General features: G+C 36.8%; 3 protein-coding genes across 3 annotated transcripts; all 3 read left to right on the top strand.

Annotated features, from left to right (window-relative positions):
- Positions 1-1,283: 1,283 nt before the first annotated feature.
- On the top strand, positions 1,284-2,128 carry LOC129313148 (protein S40-4-like). Its single transcript, XM_054956094.1, has one exon. It carries the CDS (start codon positions 1,417-1,419, stop codon positions 1,924-1,926), a length of 510 nt encoding a protein of 169 aa, XP_054812069.1. The 5' UTR covers positions 1,284-1,416; the 3' UTR covers positions 1,927-2,128.
- A 1,889-nt stretch (positions 2,129-4,017) lies between these two features.
- Positions 4,018-10,446, top strand: LOC129313147 (vacuolar fusion protein MON1 homolog). The gene is given in 15 exon segments (XM_054956093.1): positions 4,018-4,961; positions 6,010-6,089; positions 6,189-6,260; positions 6,385-6,424; positions 7,187-7,288; positions 7,460-7,581; positions 7,803-7,935; positions 8,005-8,096; positions 8,325-8,406; positions 8,505-8,544; positions 8,547-8,568; positions 8,844-9,143; positions 9,267-9,358; positions 9,779-9,843; positions 10,181-10,446. Coding segments are annotated over 15 exon segments (1,812 nt in total). The 5' UTR covers positions 4,018-4,487; the 3' UTR covers positions 10,277-10,446.
- A 4,905-nt stretch (positions 10,447-15,351) lies between these two features.
- Positions 15,352-19,238, top strand: LOC129314295 (double-stranded RNA-binding protein 2). The gene is made up of 3 exons (XM_054957693.1): positions 15,352-15,900; positions 17,585-17,804; positions 18,320-19,238. The coding sequence occupies exons 1-3, from the start codon at positions 15,655-15,657 to the stop codon at positions 19,042-19,044; spliced, it is 1,191 nt and encodes a 396-aa protein (XP_054813668.1). The 5' UTR covers positions 15,352-15,654; the 3' UTR covers positions 19,045-19,238.
- Positions 19,239-20,176: the final 938 nt, after the last annotated feature.

A 20,176-nucleotide genomic window follows, 5' to 3' on the forward strand; every position in this document is an offset into this window, starting at 1 on the left:
CGACGCAGCGTGATGGCAAACGGCTGCACAATAAATTCAAGCACGACAAAACGGGGATAACATCGTGTGTCGCTATTGGGAGGACGGGGATATCATCGGGTTTAGATTCGTGACTTTATTTAACACAAGTGTTGAACGGCTCTGTTATTTAGATTGTTAAAATTTAAATCAACAGTGAAATAACTTACTCATTTATTAATTTTAAATAAAATATAAATTTATAATTATTAATATAAATTTTAACAATTTAAAAAAATACAGATAGTCAGTGCTTATAGCAAGCACAGGTATTGAATTTAAATTCGGATATCATCAGGACCAGCTGTCAGGAACGGCTCCTACGCTATAGATCCGAGTGAGAGGGAGTGGGGCCTATTTCACGTGCCATCGTACCCCTCGCTCCCAGGTCATTGCTGGCTTCCACGTGTCCCTCATATACAATCTTCACACGTGTCACCATCCTCGGTCATCTAAACAGGAACGTTTCCGCCGTCTTTCCTGGAACCAGGACAGGTGAACGGAACCCCTCTCCTCCGCGTCGCGACAAATTTCTAGACTGGTGGTATTGTACCCTGCCATTCAATCCTTCCTCGGAAGAGACGATGTCGCTTTACCTGGACTACCCCACTCCTCCCCTCCCACTTGTCATTTCATTCATCATCACCCTGTACAGTACACTCCCACCACGTGTCCCATCTCCCGACCGTTGATGTAAATTACGGAATATCAAGATCTGCACCCCCGTGTTAAAAGGGTAAAAATGGATATGGCTTCTTTCATTTATGAATTGCATTTACCAAAGTGTGTTTACAAGGACTTTTTATTTTTTTGAAGAATCTTTTACTTTCAAGTTTCAAACTTACCATCTGAACTCTTCGTCTCATAAAGCAAGATAAATTTAATTGAATTGAAGTGGTTATGTTCATTCAGAGCGTTAAATGAGTAATGCTGTTAACTTGACATCTATTTTGTTTTTGACCTTAAAGACATATATTTAACTGAAGACATAAAGAACTAATTGAATTTAAAACATGAGTAGAAAGCAAAATTGAGAGTGCTGAATGCTGCAGGTTTTTTAAGAGTAGTTACTTGGGTACAATGGTAATCTCCCAGCGACGAAGGTGCGGAGAATGAATACAAGGGAGGAGAGAGATGATGGAGCCTTATCCATAGACTATAATGCGGCCCTACCTTTTTTCTTCTCTTTTCTTCTCTTTTCTTTGTTTTTTAATTTTAAATTTTTTAAAGCCCACTCGGCCTTTATAAAAGCACAATAGAGCAATGGAGTCGAAGATGCAAAACAAACTGGAAACCCATTAACGATCGCCAAAAAAGAAAACCCGCACCCACCCAGAGAAGGAAGGAAGGAGCGGAGAAACTAACTGCACCAAGATCGAATCTGTAGCTCTGATTGGAATGGCGACCAGTAAGGGCTACTTCGCTAGACCAAGCTACCGTTTCCTCCCCGGGGACAGAGACAGAGATTCCCCGCCCATGGCTTCCGATTCTATGTTTGAATTCGACGAGTCCGACATTTACAACTCGACTCGCAACAACTCGCCCGAGTTTCGGAAGCCCATTAACGCCTCCCACGTGGGCAGGAAATCATCTTCGTCCAAGCTATCGGATAACGGAGGCCGCGCCGCTGGGACGCCGGCGTCGCTTCCGGTCAACATTCCGGACTGGTCGAAGATCCTCGGAGAGGAGTATAGAGAGAACCGGAGGAGAGACAACATCGACGACGACGACGAGGAGAGTGACGATGGATGCGACGGAGGCAGCGGACGGGTGCCTCCGCACGAGTTTCTGGCGAGGACGAGGATGGCCTCATTCTCGGTGCACGAAGGGGTGGGAAGGACTCTGAAGGGGCGAGATCTCAGTAGGGTCCGAAATGCAATTTGGGCCAAAACCGGGTTCCAGGATTAGTTCCAGCAACAGCATAACCGAGATTTTTTTTTTGTCCGCCTGATATTTTTGTTTTGCGAGTATTAGTGTATTCTCGATGGGAGGAAGAGATTTCAATTTTCAATATTTGTATTGATTGATGAGAAATCTGAGTTTGTACTGGGATTCGAAGAGGAAACAGTGAGGATTTTCCTGGGTATAAGATGGATCCAAATTACAGACCCGATTGGGTGATGTGAGTCGGTTATCGTATAGAAGGATCGAAAGCTAAAATTAAAATGGGAAAGAGAAGGATGGTGGTGGGGCCGTCATGGCAAGATAAAAGGGATGTGGAGTGTGGGCTGGGTGGTTCAATGATTGGCGGGGTTGGGGCTTTGAAGTGGTTGAGTTTAGGTCTGGGACCAAAGCCTAAACGCTACATGAAAATTGAACTACTGGGTGATAAAACGATGTCATTAATGGGATCCACTGGATGATAAAGCTTTTATCTGTTCCCCCTTGAAAGGTTCATATTACATGATTTTTAATTAATTTAAGATAAAAAAATAAGTGATTTTATAAATTTTATAGAAAGAAATTTAGTTTGGAGAGATGGTATAAATGCGCTGTTTCTGAAAGAGTTTAGACAATAAACACATTTTAAAATGCTATGATTAGGAGATTGTCAAGGTAATGTTGGAAGTGAAAGGTTTGTGTCCTGGCGAGGAGAAAGCATTGGTGAATATGTGAATGGAAAATGCAAATGTCTGTTTCAATAAGGCGCGAAGGACGCATTGTTGAATGATTCTCTGGGTTTGGGTTTCCATCCCAGCGACAAGATTTTGCAGTGTCAGTTACGGGTGAATGGTAACACAAAAGGTGTTGTCGTCCCTGCATGTTGGTTGGACTCCAATTATCAAAGAGCAGAACTGCTTGCTTTTATCAAATCATTTTACTGTATGTGCAATTTTTCTTTATGAAGATACCGGTGCTGGCATACAAGTGAGTACAACTGTTGCAGAAAAAAGGCTGATTGACATTTAAGGACAAACAGCCACCACACCAAGGTCGGACAATTTTAGTTGACTGAATGGTCAGGACTATTTTGTCATCACGCGGTTCTCTCCTCTTTTCCATCTCTTTTGTCCTTTTCTTTTTTTTTTTTAATATCTATGTTTAATTTAAAAATTTCTAGGAGTGATATGTGCCAATTGGCATTGTGTCATTCCACATGAGACGACAAAAATCTGCAGTTTAGAGATGGGTTGGTGAAACGCGGAGAAAGATGGTATGTGCCCCTCAATACAAATCACTTGAACGCTTCCCCTATCACTTGTACTGCTTTGTGGCAATTGAGCAAGTCAAGACAATAACTATGCAATCAATCTTATTTTTCGCCATTTCAAGACAAAAAAATTATACTCCTTCCTAAAATATAAAATATTTTTAATTAAATCTTATTTTCAATAAAATAGTTATATATTTTCAAACCAACTATATCTTTTTATATTCACTCCTATTAAACACTTTACAATAAATATAAAGTCATTATTAATAAGGGTACTTTAAAAAAAAATAATAATTACATCTCAAAAGATTAAAAATATCTTATATTTTTAAACATTCAACCCCTCAAAAAATGCTTTATATTTTTAAATGAAGGAAATAATATTTTTGCTCGTGTCTAAGTTATTTTACAATGAGTTAGAATTATAATTAATACTTGATTTTAAAAATTATAATTAACACTGTTATATTCAGAGCCCATTTATTTATTTATTTTAAAGCGACTTTAGATTTTTTATGAAAAGTAATATATTGTGCAGGAATTTTAATAAAGATCATAGACTATCTTGCTTGATGCTGCAATCATAAAAGTGAATAATTTATTTAGTTATTACATTTAAATTTTAGGATACTTTCACATATTTTAGTATTTTTATAGTATTATTTCTCATATATTGTATTTGACTATTTTCATAGGTTATTCAAATTAGTTTTTCAAAATAACTAAAATTAATGAAAAAAATTTCAAATATTTTGCTCCCCTCCCCCCCTAAAAAAATTGTTTTTTTCATAAAAAACTTAAACAACAACCCCTAATAACAATCATATCTCTTTGTAAAGGTCATGTTTATTTCACACGATACCGAAATTCATTGAAATTTTTAATGCTTCATTAAAAATTTTACCGGTATAAACTTATAAGAAAACTAAATTTTATTTTTTTGGAATAAAGTGTAAAAAACCCATACTTTAAATTTAAACTTAACTAACGGAATTTAATTAAAAAAAAAACTTAACTAATGGAAAGCCTTTACTATCATGGGCTCCTTGAGGCCCATATCCTCAAAACCCAAAAGTTATTTATCCGGTCCCATAAGTCCTATGGGTTAAACGGGTCGGGTTAAGATGGACAGGTTCGAGTCGGATTCTGGATGCGGCGAGCGCATCCACCTACTGGTCAGACACTCTCAGAACCAGCCAAGCAGCTCCAGCGACTGGCAGCCCAAGATTTCAAATTCGCAAAGCAATCACACATCAATCAGAGAATCAAAACCTGATTGCGATTTCAGACTATACCGACGAAAAGTTGCTTGGAGATGCCGTCCGATACGGGTTCTTCTGCCTCCGACCATGACCTCGACCCCGAGCCTCAATCTGTTGAAGAACAATTGGCTTCGGTCACATTGTCCCTCTCTGATGGCGAACCATCGGCGCGTCAAGTAACAGACGGCGTCGTCCTTGAGTCTGTCAATCAGAACTCTCAGTTTGTAACGCAGGAACAAGTTCAGCGCAATTCAGGTCCTGCTGATGAAATTGGAGAGGTTAGGGAGCCTGCGGACCGCGATGTAGTATGGGGGAGGACCGCTTCGGAGCTTGAGATGGATGGGTTATCTAGCCCTAGCAGTAGTGGGTATGCTGGTGAAAGGGGCAGTAGCAGCGCGACTAGCGGCTCTGGAATTGATGACGTTGTTGGACAGGATGAAATTGAGGAGATGAGGAATGATGTTATAGTCGACGAAGTCTCTGATTCTCACACGTCCTGGCTTCCTGCGAAACGACATGTGGACGAGGTATGTGTCGTCAATATATTTGTGATTGATTTTTTAATCGGTCGTTTGAGAACCTTGTAATTTGTTGGAGACATTGCCTGCGTGTTCTTGGTAAGAACAATTGAGTGGACTCGATTCGCATATCCATCTTAGTGTTTCCTTTTTTAGTCCAATTGCATTATGAAATTCGTTTGATAAAGAAGATGAACTTCGTTTATAAGCTTACTGAATAATTAGAAGCGAGGTTTTTCCGCAAGTTAATCTCTTCTAAAATTTATGCATTCGTCTATTCATGTAAATATAACGTTCCGGATTTTGAAGTTATTATGTTAATAAACATAAGATGATCCTGCAAAAGATGCAGCAGTGTAAGAACAGAAATTGTTGAACCTTAAAATATGTGATCGCAAATGCATATTCAGTGAGCGGTGCTAGTCTGCTAGAAGGGCACCGCTCTTTTCCCTTCGAAGTCGTTATTGTCAGCTATTAAAATGTAATGGATACTTTCTTCTACAATATTTGAACGAATGAAATCATGTCTCTGATTATAGTAGGCGCTTATAAAGTATCTCATGGCAAAGAACTGTCATCCTGTATCAATTATAAGTTCAGTAAAGTCGGTAGCATGAAACCAGGCAACTAGCATGAGCAAACATAGGGACAGAGAGAGTTCTTTTTAGTTAAGCAATGTGTGAGCATGTAAACATGAATTGTAATAACCGTCCGCATATTAGCTGGATTTTGTTAATTGAAAATACTGAATTATAAAATGCTAACCAGAAATACTTCAAATTTGTATATATAATTCTCTTGAATATTTGTGTGCTAATTTCTGCAAAATTACTGTGTTACTGAAGAATTATGGTTGCAAGATACAATCAATGGTATGAAAAGTAATCAAGCTTCATGTTTGGTCAAACCATGAAAAGCAATTCGTCTGAACTATAATGCAATTTTTGTCACGTACTGATGCACATGTTTATTATCTACCTCATGCCTACATGGTAGGACAGTTTTTATGAGGATTCCTGTAATATCATATTATGTTTGAATGATGAATAAAGTGCAGGATGATGCTTCCATATCATGGAGGAAAAGGAAGAAGCATTTTTTTATTCTGAGCAATTCTGGCAAACCAATATATTCACGGTGACTCCCCTCATTCGCTTCGTTCAACTTCTGTTCATTTCTGTGTTTGGTTTGCTCCTTGAACATTGTCCTCTGGTTTTTTATATCTGATGCTTCCAGATACGGAGATGAGCACAAGCTTGCAGGATTTTCAGCTACCTTGCAAGCAATAATTTCATTTGTAGAGGATGGGTAAGTCGATGCTCATGTTGTAGTTTTATTTAACCTAATAGCTTCTCATTAACTGAAAATCCTATTTGGTTTGTGTTTTGAGTTCAACATATAAGGTCTTTTCCAACATTTTCTTTGTTTATAGGGGTGACCGAGTCAAATTATTGAGGGCAGGAAAGCATCAGGTATGGTCACTTTTTAACAATTTAATAGTGTTTTTCATTGTGAAGCAAGCTTTTAGATATGATTTTCTTTGAGCATTGGAGCATAGATATATGTTTTCATCCTAAGTACTAGTGTTGGATATGTATCCAACGTTGACACACCTTGGATATGGTTGGGTAGCATATCAGGACTTTTATAGCAGGTCGGATATGTGAAGGATATGAAATGGATAAAACTTGCTAAATATGAGGAGCACATTGTCTTTCAGAATTTTCTTGCATCACACATTAGAAAACTTATTGCCTTATAAGTGTAATTAGAGATTTTCGTCATAAAAGTTGGTTTCTTCTTATTGCCTCATTGGTGCTTCGATGTTCACTTTCATTCGTTCAGCATTTTGGAAATAAGAAGCCTTAAGGTTGAAGGTGAAGTCTTAACATTTACTTCAATGTGCTAAATACAACATTCTTGCCAAAGAATGTCTGAAGCAATTTGTTTTTTTGCTTATAGTTTTCTAGATTGATATTGCTTAATTTTCTCTGAAGTACCATGTCTTTTATTATATTTTTTTGGAATTGCTGTACTCTGGTATACACATTCTATCTTGTATCTATGCTATGTTGCTTTTGAGTTCTTAATTAACTTTCAGTGGTAAGTGATGCATGTTGTCTACCTTCTATACTTTTTCTTCGTAAGCTGCTCTTATTTGAAATTAATGCTTAAGGGAAGGAGGCTATAATTAACTTTGATACGAGAAATCTTAGTTTGAAATTTTGTTACAGGTGGTTTTTCTGGTGAAAGGACCAATTTACTTAGTTTGCATCAGCTGCACGGAAGAACCTTATGAGTCATTAAAAGGGCAATTGGAGCTTATTTATGATCAGGTATGGTTGAGTTATTATGATAATATATGTTTTGGATTGACATGCTTACTCCACCATGCCTCCATCTTCTGCTTCTGTTGCTCCTCAAGTTACTAATAATACACCATTTCATTTAGATGGACAAGTTTTGTTCTGATGGTTATATGATACAGTCCTGCAATTGATATGCAGATGCTAGTTATATTAACAAAGTCAGTGAACAGATGTTTCGAGAAGAATCCAAAGTTTGACATGACACCACTGCTTGGAGGAACAGACATCGTCTTCTCTTCTCTTATACATTCTTTCAGTTGGTTTGTTTCTCTTCTACTAGCTTGCCCACTTTTTTTTTAAAAAAAATAAAATCATGCATGTTGGGATGGGAATGCTTTAACTGCTTTTTTGGTGGTGATCTGCTTATTTCTTTGTCAGGGTTGAAATAGTGGTCGTTTGTGTGATAAAGTTTTTGTAGTTTCCCCTTATATTATTTTGGACTTGAGAAGTAAGTTTTGTTATTTTTGCCTATCCATTCCAGGAATCCAGCTACGTTTCTCCATGCCTATACCTGTCTCCCTCTCGCATATGCTACAAGGCAAGCTGCAGGTGCTATCTTGCAAGATGTTGCTGATTCAGGTGTTTTGTTTGCAATACTAATGAGCAGGCACAAGGTTGACTCTCTTCTTAATCTTGATTTAATAATATCTGACATACAGTAACTTATAGAAGGTTGAATGTAGGTAGTCAGTCTTGTTGGTGCTCAGAAAGCTTCTCTTCATCCAGATGATATGCTGCTACTTGCTAATTTTGTAATTTCCTCAGAATCATTTAGGCAAGTAGAACTGGCAAGTCTCTATTTACTGACTGCATCTCACTGTCGGTTCAATGATATGATATGCTCTTCATTTGTTGATATTTCATTTGTTTATTTTGGTAAATGAAGTAATATATTTTTGCATTGGCAAATTGTTTGGACTTCAGAGTTAATTGTTAAGATACAGGTTTCTTTGCTTTTATTGCTCGTGTGCTTTCTTATTTATTTTTATTTGGCTCTCTGCAGGACGTCAGAATCATTTTCTCCAGTTTGCTTGCCAAGATATAATCCTTTTGCATTTTTGTATGCCTATATCCATTATTTTGATGTGAGTGATTTGGATACCATAGAGCATTTGCTGTTTTTTACCATGTTTTAAATTTATGTCGGCACTTGATTGAAAAAGCTTCTGCATATTCGTGGCAGGGTGACACATACCTGATGTTGCTAACCACAAGTTCAGATGCCTTTATCATCTCAAGGAGTGTAGGTAAATGGTTGTTAATAATCCAACCACTAATATTGTTGGAATTAGGGCCTATAATGCAACTTTGCATATATGACCACGGTGGAAAGTTAGTTTTTGGGTAAAAGTATTACACTTTTTCTCTATAAAATGCGCAAGTTTTCCTGAAAAACAAGAAAATCAAAATAGAAAGAAGTGGGAGAAAATAGAATATTAGACTATTAGTAGATGGCAAGATATATAGATCTCTCTGTAGCTATTGTCTATCATGGCTTACAGATTTTCTTGCAAATTTACAGGATTCGTATTGAAATGGTCCTTTTGAAATCAAATGTCCTTAGTGAAGTTCAGAGATCCTTGATAGATGGTGGTATGCACATTGAGGATCTGCTTGTTGACCCCTTGACCCATTCCGAATCATCTCCTCATTTAGGCCAGCACAAGCCGCCAACAGAGTCTCTTGAAAGGTTGAAGGAACCTTATCTTGGTGTTGGTGGCCCTGCCGGGTTGTGGCATTTCATATATCGTAGTATATATCTAGATCAATATGTATCTTCGGAGTTCTCATCCCCAGTTAACACTCCGCAGCAGCAGAAAAGGTAATAAACTTAATAGTGACTTTGTTCACTTCTTATGCCTGTCCTTTTTTAGTCTCGTTACATTTTTGTCTTTAAATTTTTTGTTCTTCTTTTGTGTAGCATAACTAGCTTTCATTGTTGCAGACTGTACAGAGCTTACCAGAAACTTTTTGCATCAATGCATGATAGAGGAGTTGGGCCACACAAAACTCAATTTAGAAGGGATGAAAACTATGGTAAAATTTATTCACGTTCATTTATATCACTTGTTAGTTTAGGATATGCATGTAGATAAACCATTTCTATACTTGTCATTATAAGACACTAGTAATATTCCTTCCATGCTCAAATGAATCTTTTCATCAGGGGGAGGACAAAAAAGATGAATTCATGTTTCATGTCATATATGTTGTTAGTTTTAAGTTGTGATGGTTATCTTAGAAACAATAGAATATCTGGTATAACACAAGGCAATTTGATCTTATTTTGTATTTTTCTGTTTCTGAACAAGTAACAATTCTGATGAGGATTGCATTGCAAGTGCATTGCCTGAGTTTCATGTCTTCTCTTGTAGCTAGGGATCATAAAGTTTCATTATGTTTACATGCTCGATTGAGCATCTATAAAATTTTGCTGACTCATTTTTTATATTGCAGTTCTTCTTTGTTGGGTAACGCAGGATTTTGAGCTTTATGCAGCCTTTGATCCCCTTGCAGACAAGGTATATAACTTACGCTTTCATTTTTTAAATCCTGTTATCATTGAAAAGCATCATCATGAAAACCAAGTAATATTTCCCGTCAACAATAGTGCTTCTATTCCATCTAAGAGTGTGTGTTTGCTTTCATTTTCAACATTGCTAGGTTGACAATTATCTGATCGAGAATTTATTGATGTCTATCTTATTGAAGTTTTGGTATACAGATCTACATTACAAGACATAGATATTTCAATAAATCCATTGATAAACATGTCATTTTATACCCAAAAAAAATTATATGAAAAAAATATCAATTTTGATGGACTCTAACTATTGGAACATTAATGAGCATTTGCAGGCCTCGGCAATAAAGGCTTGCAATCGGGTTTGTCAATGGGTGAAAGACGTCGAGAACGAGATATTTTTGCTAGGTTCTAGCCCCTTCTCTTGGTGATTAGCCACCGGAACTGTAAACATGTATTATAATTTTTATTTAATGAAATTTCTGCGGATTTCATCCCGCCTTTTGTTTCTTTTCGTTATATTTTACAGGAATAATAAACGTATGATGTCAAAAGGATTCTAAAAGCAGTTCGTCAATTTGCGAATGATTTTCTTTTGTCATGATTTATTGTAAGATAGTTGAGTGAATTCATGATGTGGATCACTCAATTTTTTTTTTTATTTTGGACAAGAAGAAATGGGGGGATAACTTTTTGAATCAAGCTATCAATGGCTGCTCGGAAGTCGATTATTTGGGGGTCCAGTTTGATTTATTGTAGCAGCATACTTAATTAGTTGTGCGACATTGATGTTCAAAATTGAAAATTGTTAACGAAGGTAAACTAGGCTGGTAATTTCACCATCCAATTAACGCTGTAAGCGTCCGACACCAACCTGCCCAACAAATAAAATCTGAAACTGCGAGATTCAAAATGAAAAGAGGGGGCTGAGGGAATTGCAAATGATTTGGTGACCTCAGTGTTTCGTGTGCGGAAAGGTGTTCGTGTGGCTTTCTTAAACGGGAAAAATCAGGGGGGGGGGGGGGGGAACAGAATTAGAAGCAAAATTACGTGCGATGCAGAATTTGTTTTCGCGTGGGATGGGAAGTTCGTAATGTAGCCTGAACATGAACATGCATACTTCCATACTGCTGTGGCCATGATCATATTCATATTCTCGAGCGTCAGCAGGGGAAAAGCAAAATTATTTCATACTTTTTGTGGTACTGTTATGCGATTTTGGTTGCAGTCAACTCAATGCTCATCTTAACTTCTTTTTAGACATAATTTTTTGTTAAAAATATTGTTTATTAAGTTTTTAATAAAATATGACTAATATTTTACTCGTTAATTAATATTTGATGAGTATGCCCCTTGTTATAAATAATAATAATAATAATAAATATGATCGTAGATGGATTTAAATTTGGTAGGGGTGGGGTTTTTCGGATGTAGATGGATTACGACGCCTTTTTTGATGTAGTGATTAAGCGCAGTGCATTGGAATGAAAACAAGGGTTGTTTGTTTCCTCCCTTTCAAAATTTTATTTTTAAAAATTTAAAATTATTTGGGTAGAATATTTTATAAAAAGCACATCCTGAAAGTACATTCAATCAGTAACTAAAAATAAATTTCTGAAACATAACTATTTGAAGCTTTTGAAAAGTGAATTTGAAAAGTAGAATGTTATTTGACCATATTACCTTACATTTAATCTCTTATTCTTTTATTTAAAAAATATTTAATTCATTAAAAATATAATTATTATTTTAATAATAATAATTAGGTATCAATTTTTTTAGTATTATAAATTGAATAATTAATCATATTAATTTTTAGCATTAATGTATATTAAAAATTATAAATCTTTATTACATCTTTTAAAATTACAAATTAAAAAATACAAATAACTAGAGATCAAATTTTTAGCATTATAATCAAAATTTGTGTTATTTAAAATCTTTATTATATTTTTTAAATATTTTAAATATATTATATTTGTATAATAAAAATTATAAATCATTATAAATTAATGTCCTTTTTGGTAATTATACACTCAAAAGCACATTTCACTATCACAAACCAAACAACTTTCAATATATCAAACTGACTTTTGAAAAAATATATCCAAACACAAATTTCATTATAACAATTGATTTTCACTAAACTGACTTTCACCAAATGAACTCTTGACAAACTGAAAACCAAACGCACATTAAATTTATTCTAAATAAAATAAAAAGAATATATAAGAAACATAAAATTGCGAGCTCTGCAAGTGCAATGGAGATTATTTAGATGGGAGAGAGAGAGAGAGAGAGGAAAATGTGGGAGAGGATTAATATGGGGGTGGGAAAAAGTAGAATAGAAATATAATTATGGGCGAAAAGGGAAGACATGATGGTCCACTAAATGAATAATGATAAGGTTGTGTAAGTAAAATGGAATGGAGTGCGAGTTTGATTGATGAGGGAGGGGGTCATCATAGACGTGGTTGTGGATTTGGTGGCTCCATTTTGTCAAAGGACCAAAAAAAAAAACAGAGAGAGAGAGAGAGAGCAGTTTGGCCTTCACAGCTCATTTGGTGGCATTATCGTTATTTTGATGAGTCAAAGTTCACCGTTTTCGGAGATTAAAAAAGTTTGTTCCCCACTCAACTCCTCCCTCCATCATCATCAATGCCTTCCCCTCCTTCCCGTTTTACCCCTTCTCCCGTCTCTTCAAATCAAAATATCACTTCTTTTACCCTAGTTACAGGGCACATTTTATAAAAATTTTTTAGTTTTTGATATAGAACCCATGGGTGTTTTTTTTTTTTATTTTTAAATTTTATTTTTATCATAAATTTAATTGTATGACTTATTATAAACTGTGCATCTTTTTTAATAAAGATAAAGTTGAGATATTTTTGTATTTAAGATATATTAAATGAGTAAACCATTATTTATTAATTCTTATAAAATAATTGAGAGTGCCTTATAATTGAAATATAACTTTACAGTTATGAGACCAAATTTTATTATTGATGTGAGTATTTTATTGATAAACATCAGCATTTTAAACTTTGTTTTAGCCTGAAAAAATGTCCATGATCCAATTGGAGTTTATAAGTTGTAAGCTAGCTCGTTCAATTTATTTTTTTTTTTTAGCAACGAAAAGATCACTCTTTTAGGTTCAAATGCCTCCTTCCCTTTTCAGTTTTTAAAAAAATAACAGATGGGATAAAAATTAATCATTTAAACAGTTTTGATTCATTTGTAATTTAATTTTTATAATTTCATTTTATCAACTCAACCTCTTGAATTTCAGCTCTTGAATCAATCGTTCGTGTAATTCAAAAAATCATTTAGTCATTCAATAATTGAGTAATAACGGGAGCTTAAAATATATTGATCAATGATTTTTAATTGAGTTGAAAATTGAAAACCACTAAACTGAATAATTTTTAATGTGAAGCCTGACTGGTATACACTTTGTCATTCACAGATTCACTCTCATTTTTCCCCTTTCCAAGCGAGGAGGGGCAGATTTAAATTAAGATTTTTTATTGTATATTTCAATTGCTGCATTTTATAGAAAAACAACTTTCATGGACCCATCCAGAAACTAGTTACTCTCAAGGATCAAGGTCAAGTATTTAACACTTAATTTATGTGTCGCCCAAAAAAAAAAGGCTCAATTAAAGAAAATTTACGGGTGTCCATTCAAACAGCATTTAACACTGGAAGTCTCCGAGAATAAATAATTCATGAATTTGATCTTTACGCATATCTTTCCATAGTATTATATATTTTATTGCATTTTTTTGTGGAAGACACTTAAAATTTTCCGTGTGAACGCCACCACAAGTTCGTCATTAGGGGCTGTACCAGGAATGACAATTAAAACGAAACAGTATTATCTCACGAATGCCCATCACGTGACCCGCTATTCTTCAATCTTCACTCGCCTCTTGTATTGATTTTGCCCTTATAACTTTTTTAAAATAAAGAGGTCTCTTTATTACTGTTTCACATCACGACCTCATTGGCAGCCACTATCTAATCTTAAATACTTCATTTTACCAAAAAAAAAAATTAGAAAACCAAAATTTAAGAAAGATTCCAGAGATATTTATTAATCACGAAAATAATGACCCGCCTTTATCAATGCTCATCAGCTCAACATTATCAACAACGCTCATGGCCTATTAAATACTATGACTCTCACACTGGAATTTCCGGTCTTCATCCATCGGATTACAAAATATAAAAAGGGCATTCATTGAGTAAACACTTGCCACTAAGTAACTTTAAATTATCATGTCTATAGTCCGCCACATCACAAACTAATTGCCGCAAACTGTAAGGGGGGAAAGTACTGGCAAGTTTTCAATGACAGTTGAATTAAATGATGGGAAATTTCACTGGTTTACTATTCGATCTTCAGTCCTTGTTTTAAATTTTAAAGTGACCATTCACACGCAAAAAAAAAAAAAAGGAGTTCGAAGATTAATTGAATCCAGATTTTGCTAAAGAGTGTTGAGGTAATGTGATGAGTATTTATTGCAGAGGTCAATTGAATGGGCATGGGACAGATAGTCGTAGTTGCACATGTACATCTCATTAGTTTAGAGAATGATAGGTTTCTGGTATTAATGCACGCATTAGTAGACTTCACCTGTTTCCTTCCATTTTTTTTTTAATTTTTTCTCAATAAAAAAATTAGCATACCAAATCTGCCTAAGTTTCAAGGTGTTCCTCCGTTCTCAAAACCTGCTCCTGCGTCCTAAATATTAGCTGAACGATTGATGTGAAAATCAAATAAAAAATACCTCCGTATTTACATATTTGCAAGCGAAAGAAGCGATGAAAAATAATAACAATAAAGGAGGGGCAAATATGGTATAAATTATCTAACACACAGATGAGAAAAAGAATCCAAAACAATAAATGCAGTAGATAGAAAAGGTTATAAATTATCTATTGAATGTTTGTTTGACTACTTTTTCTAAATTGAACTTTGCTCATCGCACCTTCAAGCACAAGTGAGAATCTGTTTTTGCTAAATTGAATTTTCCCAAATTCATCCCCCACAACTGATGTACATGCACATAATGATGATGTGATTTCAAATTTGATGGTGGAGAGACACTGAGACTTGATAGTTTTTCCTTTTTTTTCCAGACATAAATCAATCAGGTTAACATTTTTTATTTTAATGAATAAATAAAAAAGTGAATGAATGGTGTTAATGGCGTGTATTAAAAAGGGAATAGCATAACTCGGATTCCTTAAAAACAAAGTGGTGCATCAGGGTGGGCAAAAGAAAAAAGGAAAAAAAAAAAAGGTAATCACCATGCTACCATATAAATTTAATTTCCGCAAAGGAAAAATATTTGAAATAGAAAAAAAAAAGTTAAGAAAATCTAAGAAAAGATCACACCCATGCAACAGCCTAACGTTAAGTTGACTCCCAGCAACAAAGCAATAAATAAGTTTCCCATATAATAATATTCTCCAAAAAGAAACCCCCCCCCCCCACTAGAAATTTACTCCTCCTTCCCCTTCTCCCTTCTCTACCCCATTCTTCTCTTTCTCTCTCTTCTGAGCACCTTCACCCCCCTCTCTCCCCCCATTTCTCCACCAGTAAGCCGCTGCGACACTTGATCTTGAAGGAGAATTAGCTCTGAGAACACAAGTCGGAGGAAAAGTCCGGGTCTTTAACTCCCGGGTCGGCTCGAAACCAGTCTGACCGATCTGGCTCCGGCTCCGGCTCCGGCTACGGCTACCATTTCCTCTGGTAGACCACTTTCTTGAAGGAGAAAGTGCGGAAGCTTACGGCGCAGAAATGTACAAGAACCAGCTTCAGGAGCTGGCACAACGGAGCTGCTTCAACCTTCCTTCCTACACGTGCATTAGGGAAGGTCCCGATCACGCGCCGAGGTTCAAGGCCACGGTTAACTTCAACGGCGAGATCTTCGAGAGCCCTCACTACTGCTCTACTCTCCGACAGGCCGAGCACTCTGCGGCCGAGGTTGCCCTCAATTCCCTCTCCAGCCGTGGGCCTTCGAACTCGCTCGCCGCTCGAATTCTGGTGAGTTTCTCCCCGGTTCTGTCTTTCGATAATTTCGGCTTTTGTTATTTTAGGGTTTTAATTGCTCTTTCCTTTCACTCTGGTTTCGATCTTTCTTCATTCCTGGTCATTTTACTCTGTAATGGAAAATTAATGGAGAAATATAATGCTATCTACTAACATGCGCGTGGTGCTGTGTTCTGGATGAACCTCGAGCTATTCTGAAAGGCGCTTAGTTCTATGTCCTTTTTGTTGGCACTGTTCGCCGCCGAAATAGGGGTTTGTCCTGCCGACGCTTGAACCTAGCGCGTTTGGTTGAGCCACAAAAATGACCGAAATACCCCTGGTCTTTGGGTACAGGTAGTGAAATATTCTGACTAGTTGACCGATGGAACTTTAATATTGCTGAGAAGCTAGAAATGCTGTGAACTCGGAAGTTTCTATGGAAGCCTCTGAAGTGACTGCTACTTCACTTTGCTTGGTTCTCTGAAAACTGGGTGCTCAGTGAATACCCGTTCGTGGGTGCTGTGGCGCAACCGTTTGGTATCTTTTCAGCATTTTTCACATGCTGTTTCTTTTTTAATTCAGTAGGAGGAACTTGAGTTTTGTCCTCGCAAATATCATCAACTCGAGTTCTTTGGAGCTCTGTATGCTGGTATGTTGCAGATTATGGGATATAATCTTTGGATGGATATTGTGCAAGTTTCTCTTGCTAAGAGCCCATATAAGAATCTCTTCCACGTTATCTCACCTCTGATAGATATCCATACTGCCGATCAATTTTGTGGCTTGTGTTAGTGTGCACTGTGTGTTTCATTTCCCAGAATCTGAGTTTGATGTCCGACTATTAATAGGTACTGGATAACAAATAAATATTGGTGTCTGGGGAACCATTAGTAGTTTCTTGCCCTTCGAATGTTTTTTTATGATGCACTCTTTTATTACCTGAATGGCAATAAATTGTTGGGATGTTTACCAAAATCAGAGGTGGGCTGCTTAATTTTTGGTCACTTTGTATGGTCATTTGGGCAGCAAGTTAATGGATCCGATACTCAAATGTCAAAGTTGGATGTATAGCCATTATCTTACCCGCTATTCCTAGTTCTCAAGGGAAGGCGTGGTTTATAATCTAAGTGTATCGCTGAAATTCTGCATTTATTTAAAGTCATTGTTTCAATTACATTCCGATCTTTATTAGAAACCAGTAAACCAGTAATCAGGAGAGGGCGAGATTTGTTTCCTAGAAAGGGATTAAGCTTTCTACGCCCCTCTTCTATGACTTTAAAGTAGTTTGCCCATTGTATACTTCTAGTCCTAGAGCACCTGGTTTTGTGCGCATTTTTTTGTTCTGTCAATTTGTAGGTTATTAGGAAAAGGAAAAAGACTAATAGTAACCGTAACTTGGAATAATTAGGATTCTGGATTTTTTTGCCCTTTTCAGTGCAATACATGCCAGCATTTGGCTTTTTACTTTCTTTTCTAGAATAGAAAATGCCACAGGTTATGTGCAGGGTAACATGTTTCCTGGATTTCATGCTAATTTTCTAGTAGAATTTTGTAATTTGAATGCTTGCTGTTGGTGCATTCCTGTCCAAAATACTATAATAGCAGAAGCCTATGTTATCTTTATTATAATATTTCGTATGCCTGCATCTTAAATTTTGTAGTTTTGTATGCATGTACTTGATCACATTTAACTTTTCAGGATGAGACAGGAGTCTACAAGAACCTATTACAGGAAATTGCACAAAGGGTTGGGGCTCCATTGCCACATTACACAACATACAGATCAGGCCTCGGACATTTACCTGTTTTTACCGGGACAGTGGAATTGGCAGGTATCACATTTACTGGTGAACCTGCCAAGAACAAGAAACAAGCAGAGAAAAATGCAGCTATGGCAGCCTGGTCGTCACTAAAACATTGTAAGCCGTCAGATAAACTTCTGAGTAGATAATTGTGTTGTCATTAAAACACATGAAACTTAATAAATTTGTCATCTGATTATATTTGCATATATCTGCTGAAAATTTTTCAAATAGAACTGTGAGATTGTCCCACCCTAGATTTGTTTTCTTTATTCTTCTAATTTTCTCAAGGCATGCCTCAAGTATACCATTTTGAAAAATTGCATCTTCTGGAACTGAAATGGTGCAATCATCATCTATTTCATTTTCAAGCAATGTGTTTTCGTTTACTTTTATCATCCATTGGTGATAAGGACCATTATCTAAGTGAGACAAACCAATGACAAATTTTCCTGGGTGACAGTCCTTAATGAAAGCCCCAAGTTATTTTCCTTGAAACGTTGTATTGCCATGCCACATTATTTTGACCTTGTCTTTATGACAATTAAGACGGATTATTGTTCTTTCTGTGTAAGTCAGACATAATGTTTCCAATGTAAACAGTTTGATGTGAATTTACATGTTCCTGTCAGTGGCAAAAGAAACTGCAAGCTCTTCATCTGAACAAGATAACAATGACGAATTAGAACAGATCACGATAGCACGGGCGTTACTGAACTACCGCCTGAAGGAAAAGATGACAATGTCAAATTCTAATGCTCCAATTCCATTTCCGAAGAAGTTTCAAATTCAAAATCCTAGGCCAAGTAGTGCACAACCTCCACCTGTCACTACATCGAAGATCCTTCCTTTAATTTGCCAAAGGATGTCACCTCGAAGCCGACCTCTGCAGGGGACAGCAGCCAATGACAATTCCATGGCACAGACTTCTGTACCGGAAAACCGAGGGCCCCGTCCCATGAAATTCCCGGCTTTAGGCGCAGCACCATATGTCCCCATACGACAAATGAGATCACCCTGCCGTGGAACTGCACCTCCGGTGACTATAAGGACTGCAGTGCCTGTATTCTCTGCACCGCCACTACCGCCACCAACTGGAGCTTCCTGTCAGATGATTGGGGCCGCCCCTGTACAAGTTGCCCCTCCAGTCAATATTAGACAGGCTATTCCAGTTTATGCTGCTCCCCCAGTTCGAAAAGATGAGCCTGCTCTGATCCCAAAAGAAGATCCCCTTACTGCAAGGGCCCCTAGTCTACAAGATAAAGCGCCTGCTAAACCTCAGGAGACAGACACCAAGACCGATATAGCCACACAGGAATCTCAGACAGTTCAGAGCTTGGTGCAGCTTAAAATTTGAAGTTTAGTGGAGTAGGTCTGTATTCATGGGAATGTTATCATGGTTTTGTGCTGGTCTTCTCTTTTTCTATTATATAAGAGTGATGTTATATCATCTTTTTTTTTTGTTTTTTTAACTCCCGCCCCATTTTGTCCTGTTAAATGCGACAGTTACCGCAGGTTAAATTAGCATCAGCAGTTATATATCTTTCGAAATTCAAGAGCACTAGAGCAGTTATTTCTATCATCTTTCTTTGTTTTTGGGTCATTGCATGCTTTTTAAGTGCGAGCAGTTTTCCTCCACTCGCAAAGTGCATGTCTTCTTGTTAACGTGGTAGCAAAATTCCCATGAGATTGGGAATATTTCAGTGGGAATTTGCGGACGCGGTCACGTGTACTTGCATTAGAAGCCTCGTCGAAGCTTGCAGGGATGGTATAGTTAGCTTTCCATTGCCAAGATTCTTTTAGGCTTCCTAGAACTTTGCTTTTAGCTTTAAGAGATAGAGGATGAGTCCTGAGTAGAATCAGATTCTTAGGCGATGTTGGAAGCTTCTCCGACATTTTGTACTTCGAAGGTGGTATGGTATAACACCGCGCATGAGAGGATTCGTCATTCTGCGTTCTACTTGGGGCATGTGTCATTGTTGATGGAGCAAACCTTTGGCCATTGGATGAATGAATTTATTCATATGACGTGAAGACCAGTAATTGGCAGGAATCTGGTAAACACTTTCATAAGGTATATTGTTTAAGGAACAAGTATACTTGAAATCTGTGACCTCAGAGAGAAACAGACAACTAGCTCATGAAAATTGGTGATTTGACTCTTGAAACAAAATCCGAGTTTGACGCCTGCCTTCATCTGTTCTTCCTCCTAAACCAATACCTTACATCAAAAGGGAACCAGAAATCTGAGTTTGGTTTTTACCATATTAAAAATTGTCTTGTCCTTTTCTTCAGAGTATTGTTCCAAGAGGATTTGCAGGACGAGGAAGAGTAATAAAATATAGCAGATTAAGGTAAGTTTTTTGTATGCGTGTCAATATTTCCTGCCATGGTAAATCATAAAATAAAATACTTGCACCGTTCTTGTGATCTTGTACCGAGCCGTCATTTTTCGCTGGGAAGCCTGCATCGCCATCTTTCTTTTGACA

Source organism: Prosopis cineraria, unplaced genomic scaffold (assembly GCF_029017545.1).
Source record: "Prosopis cineraria cultivar Desert tree isolate PC_DT_omini unplaced genomic scaffold, ASM2901754v1 PC6, whole genome shotgun sequence".
Taxonomy (NCBI): Eukaryota; Viridiplantae; Streptophyta; class Magnoliopsida; order Fabales; family Fabaceae; genus Prosopis; species Prosopis cineraria.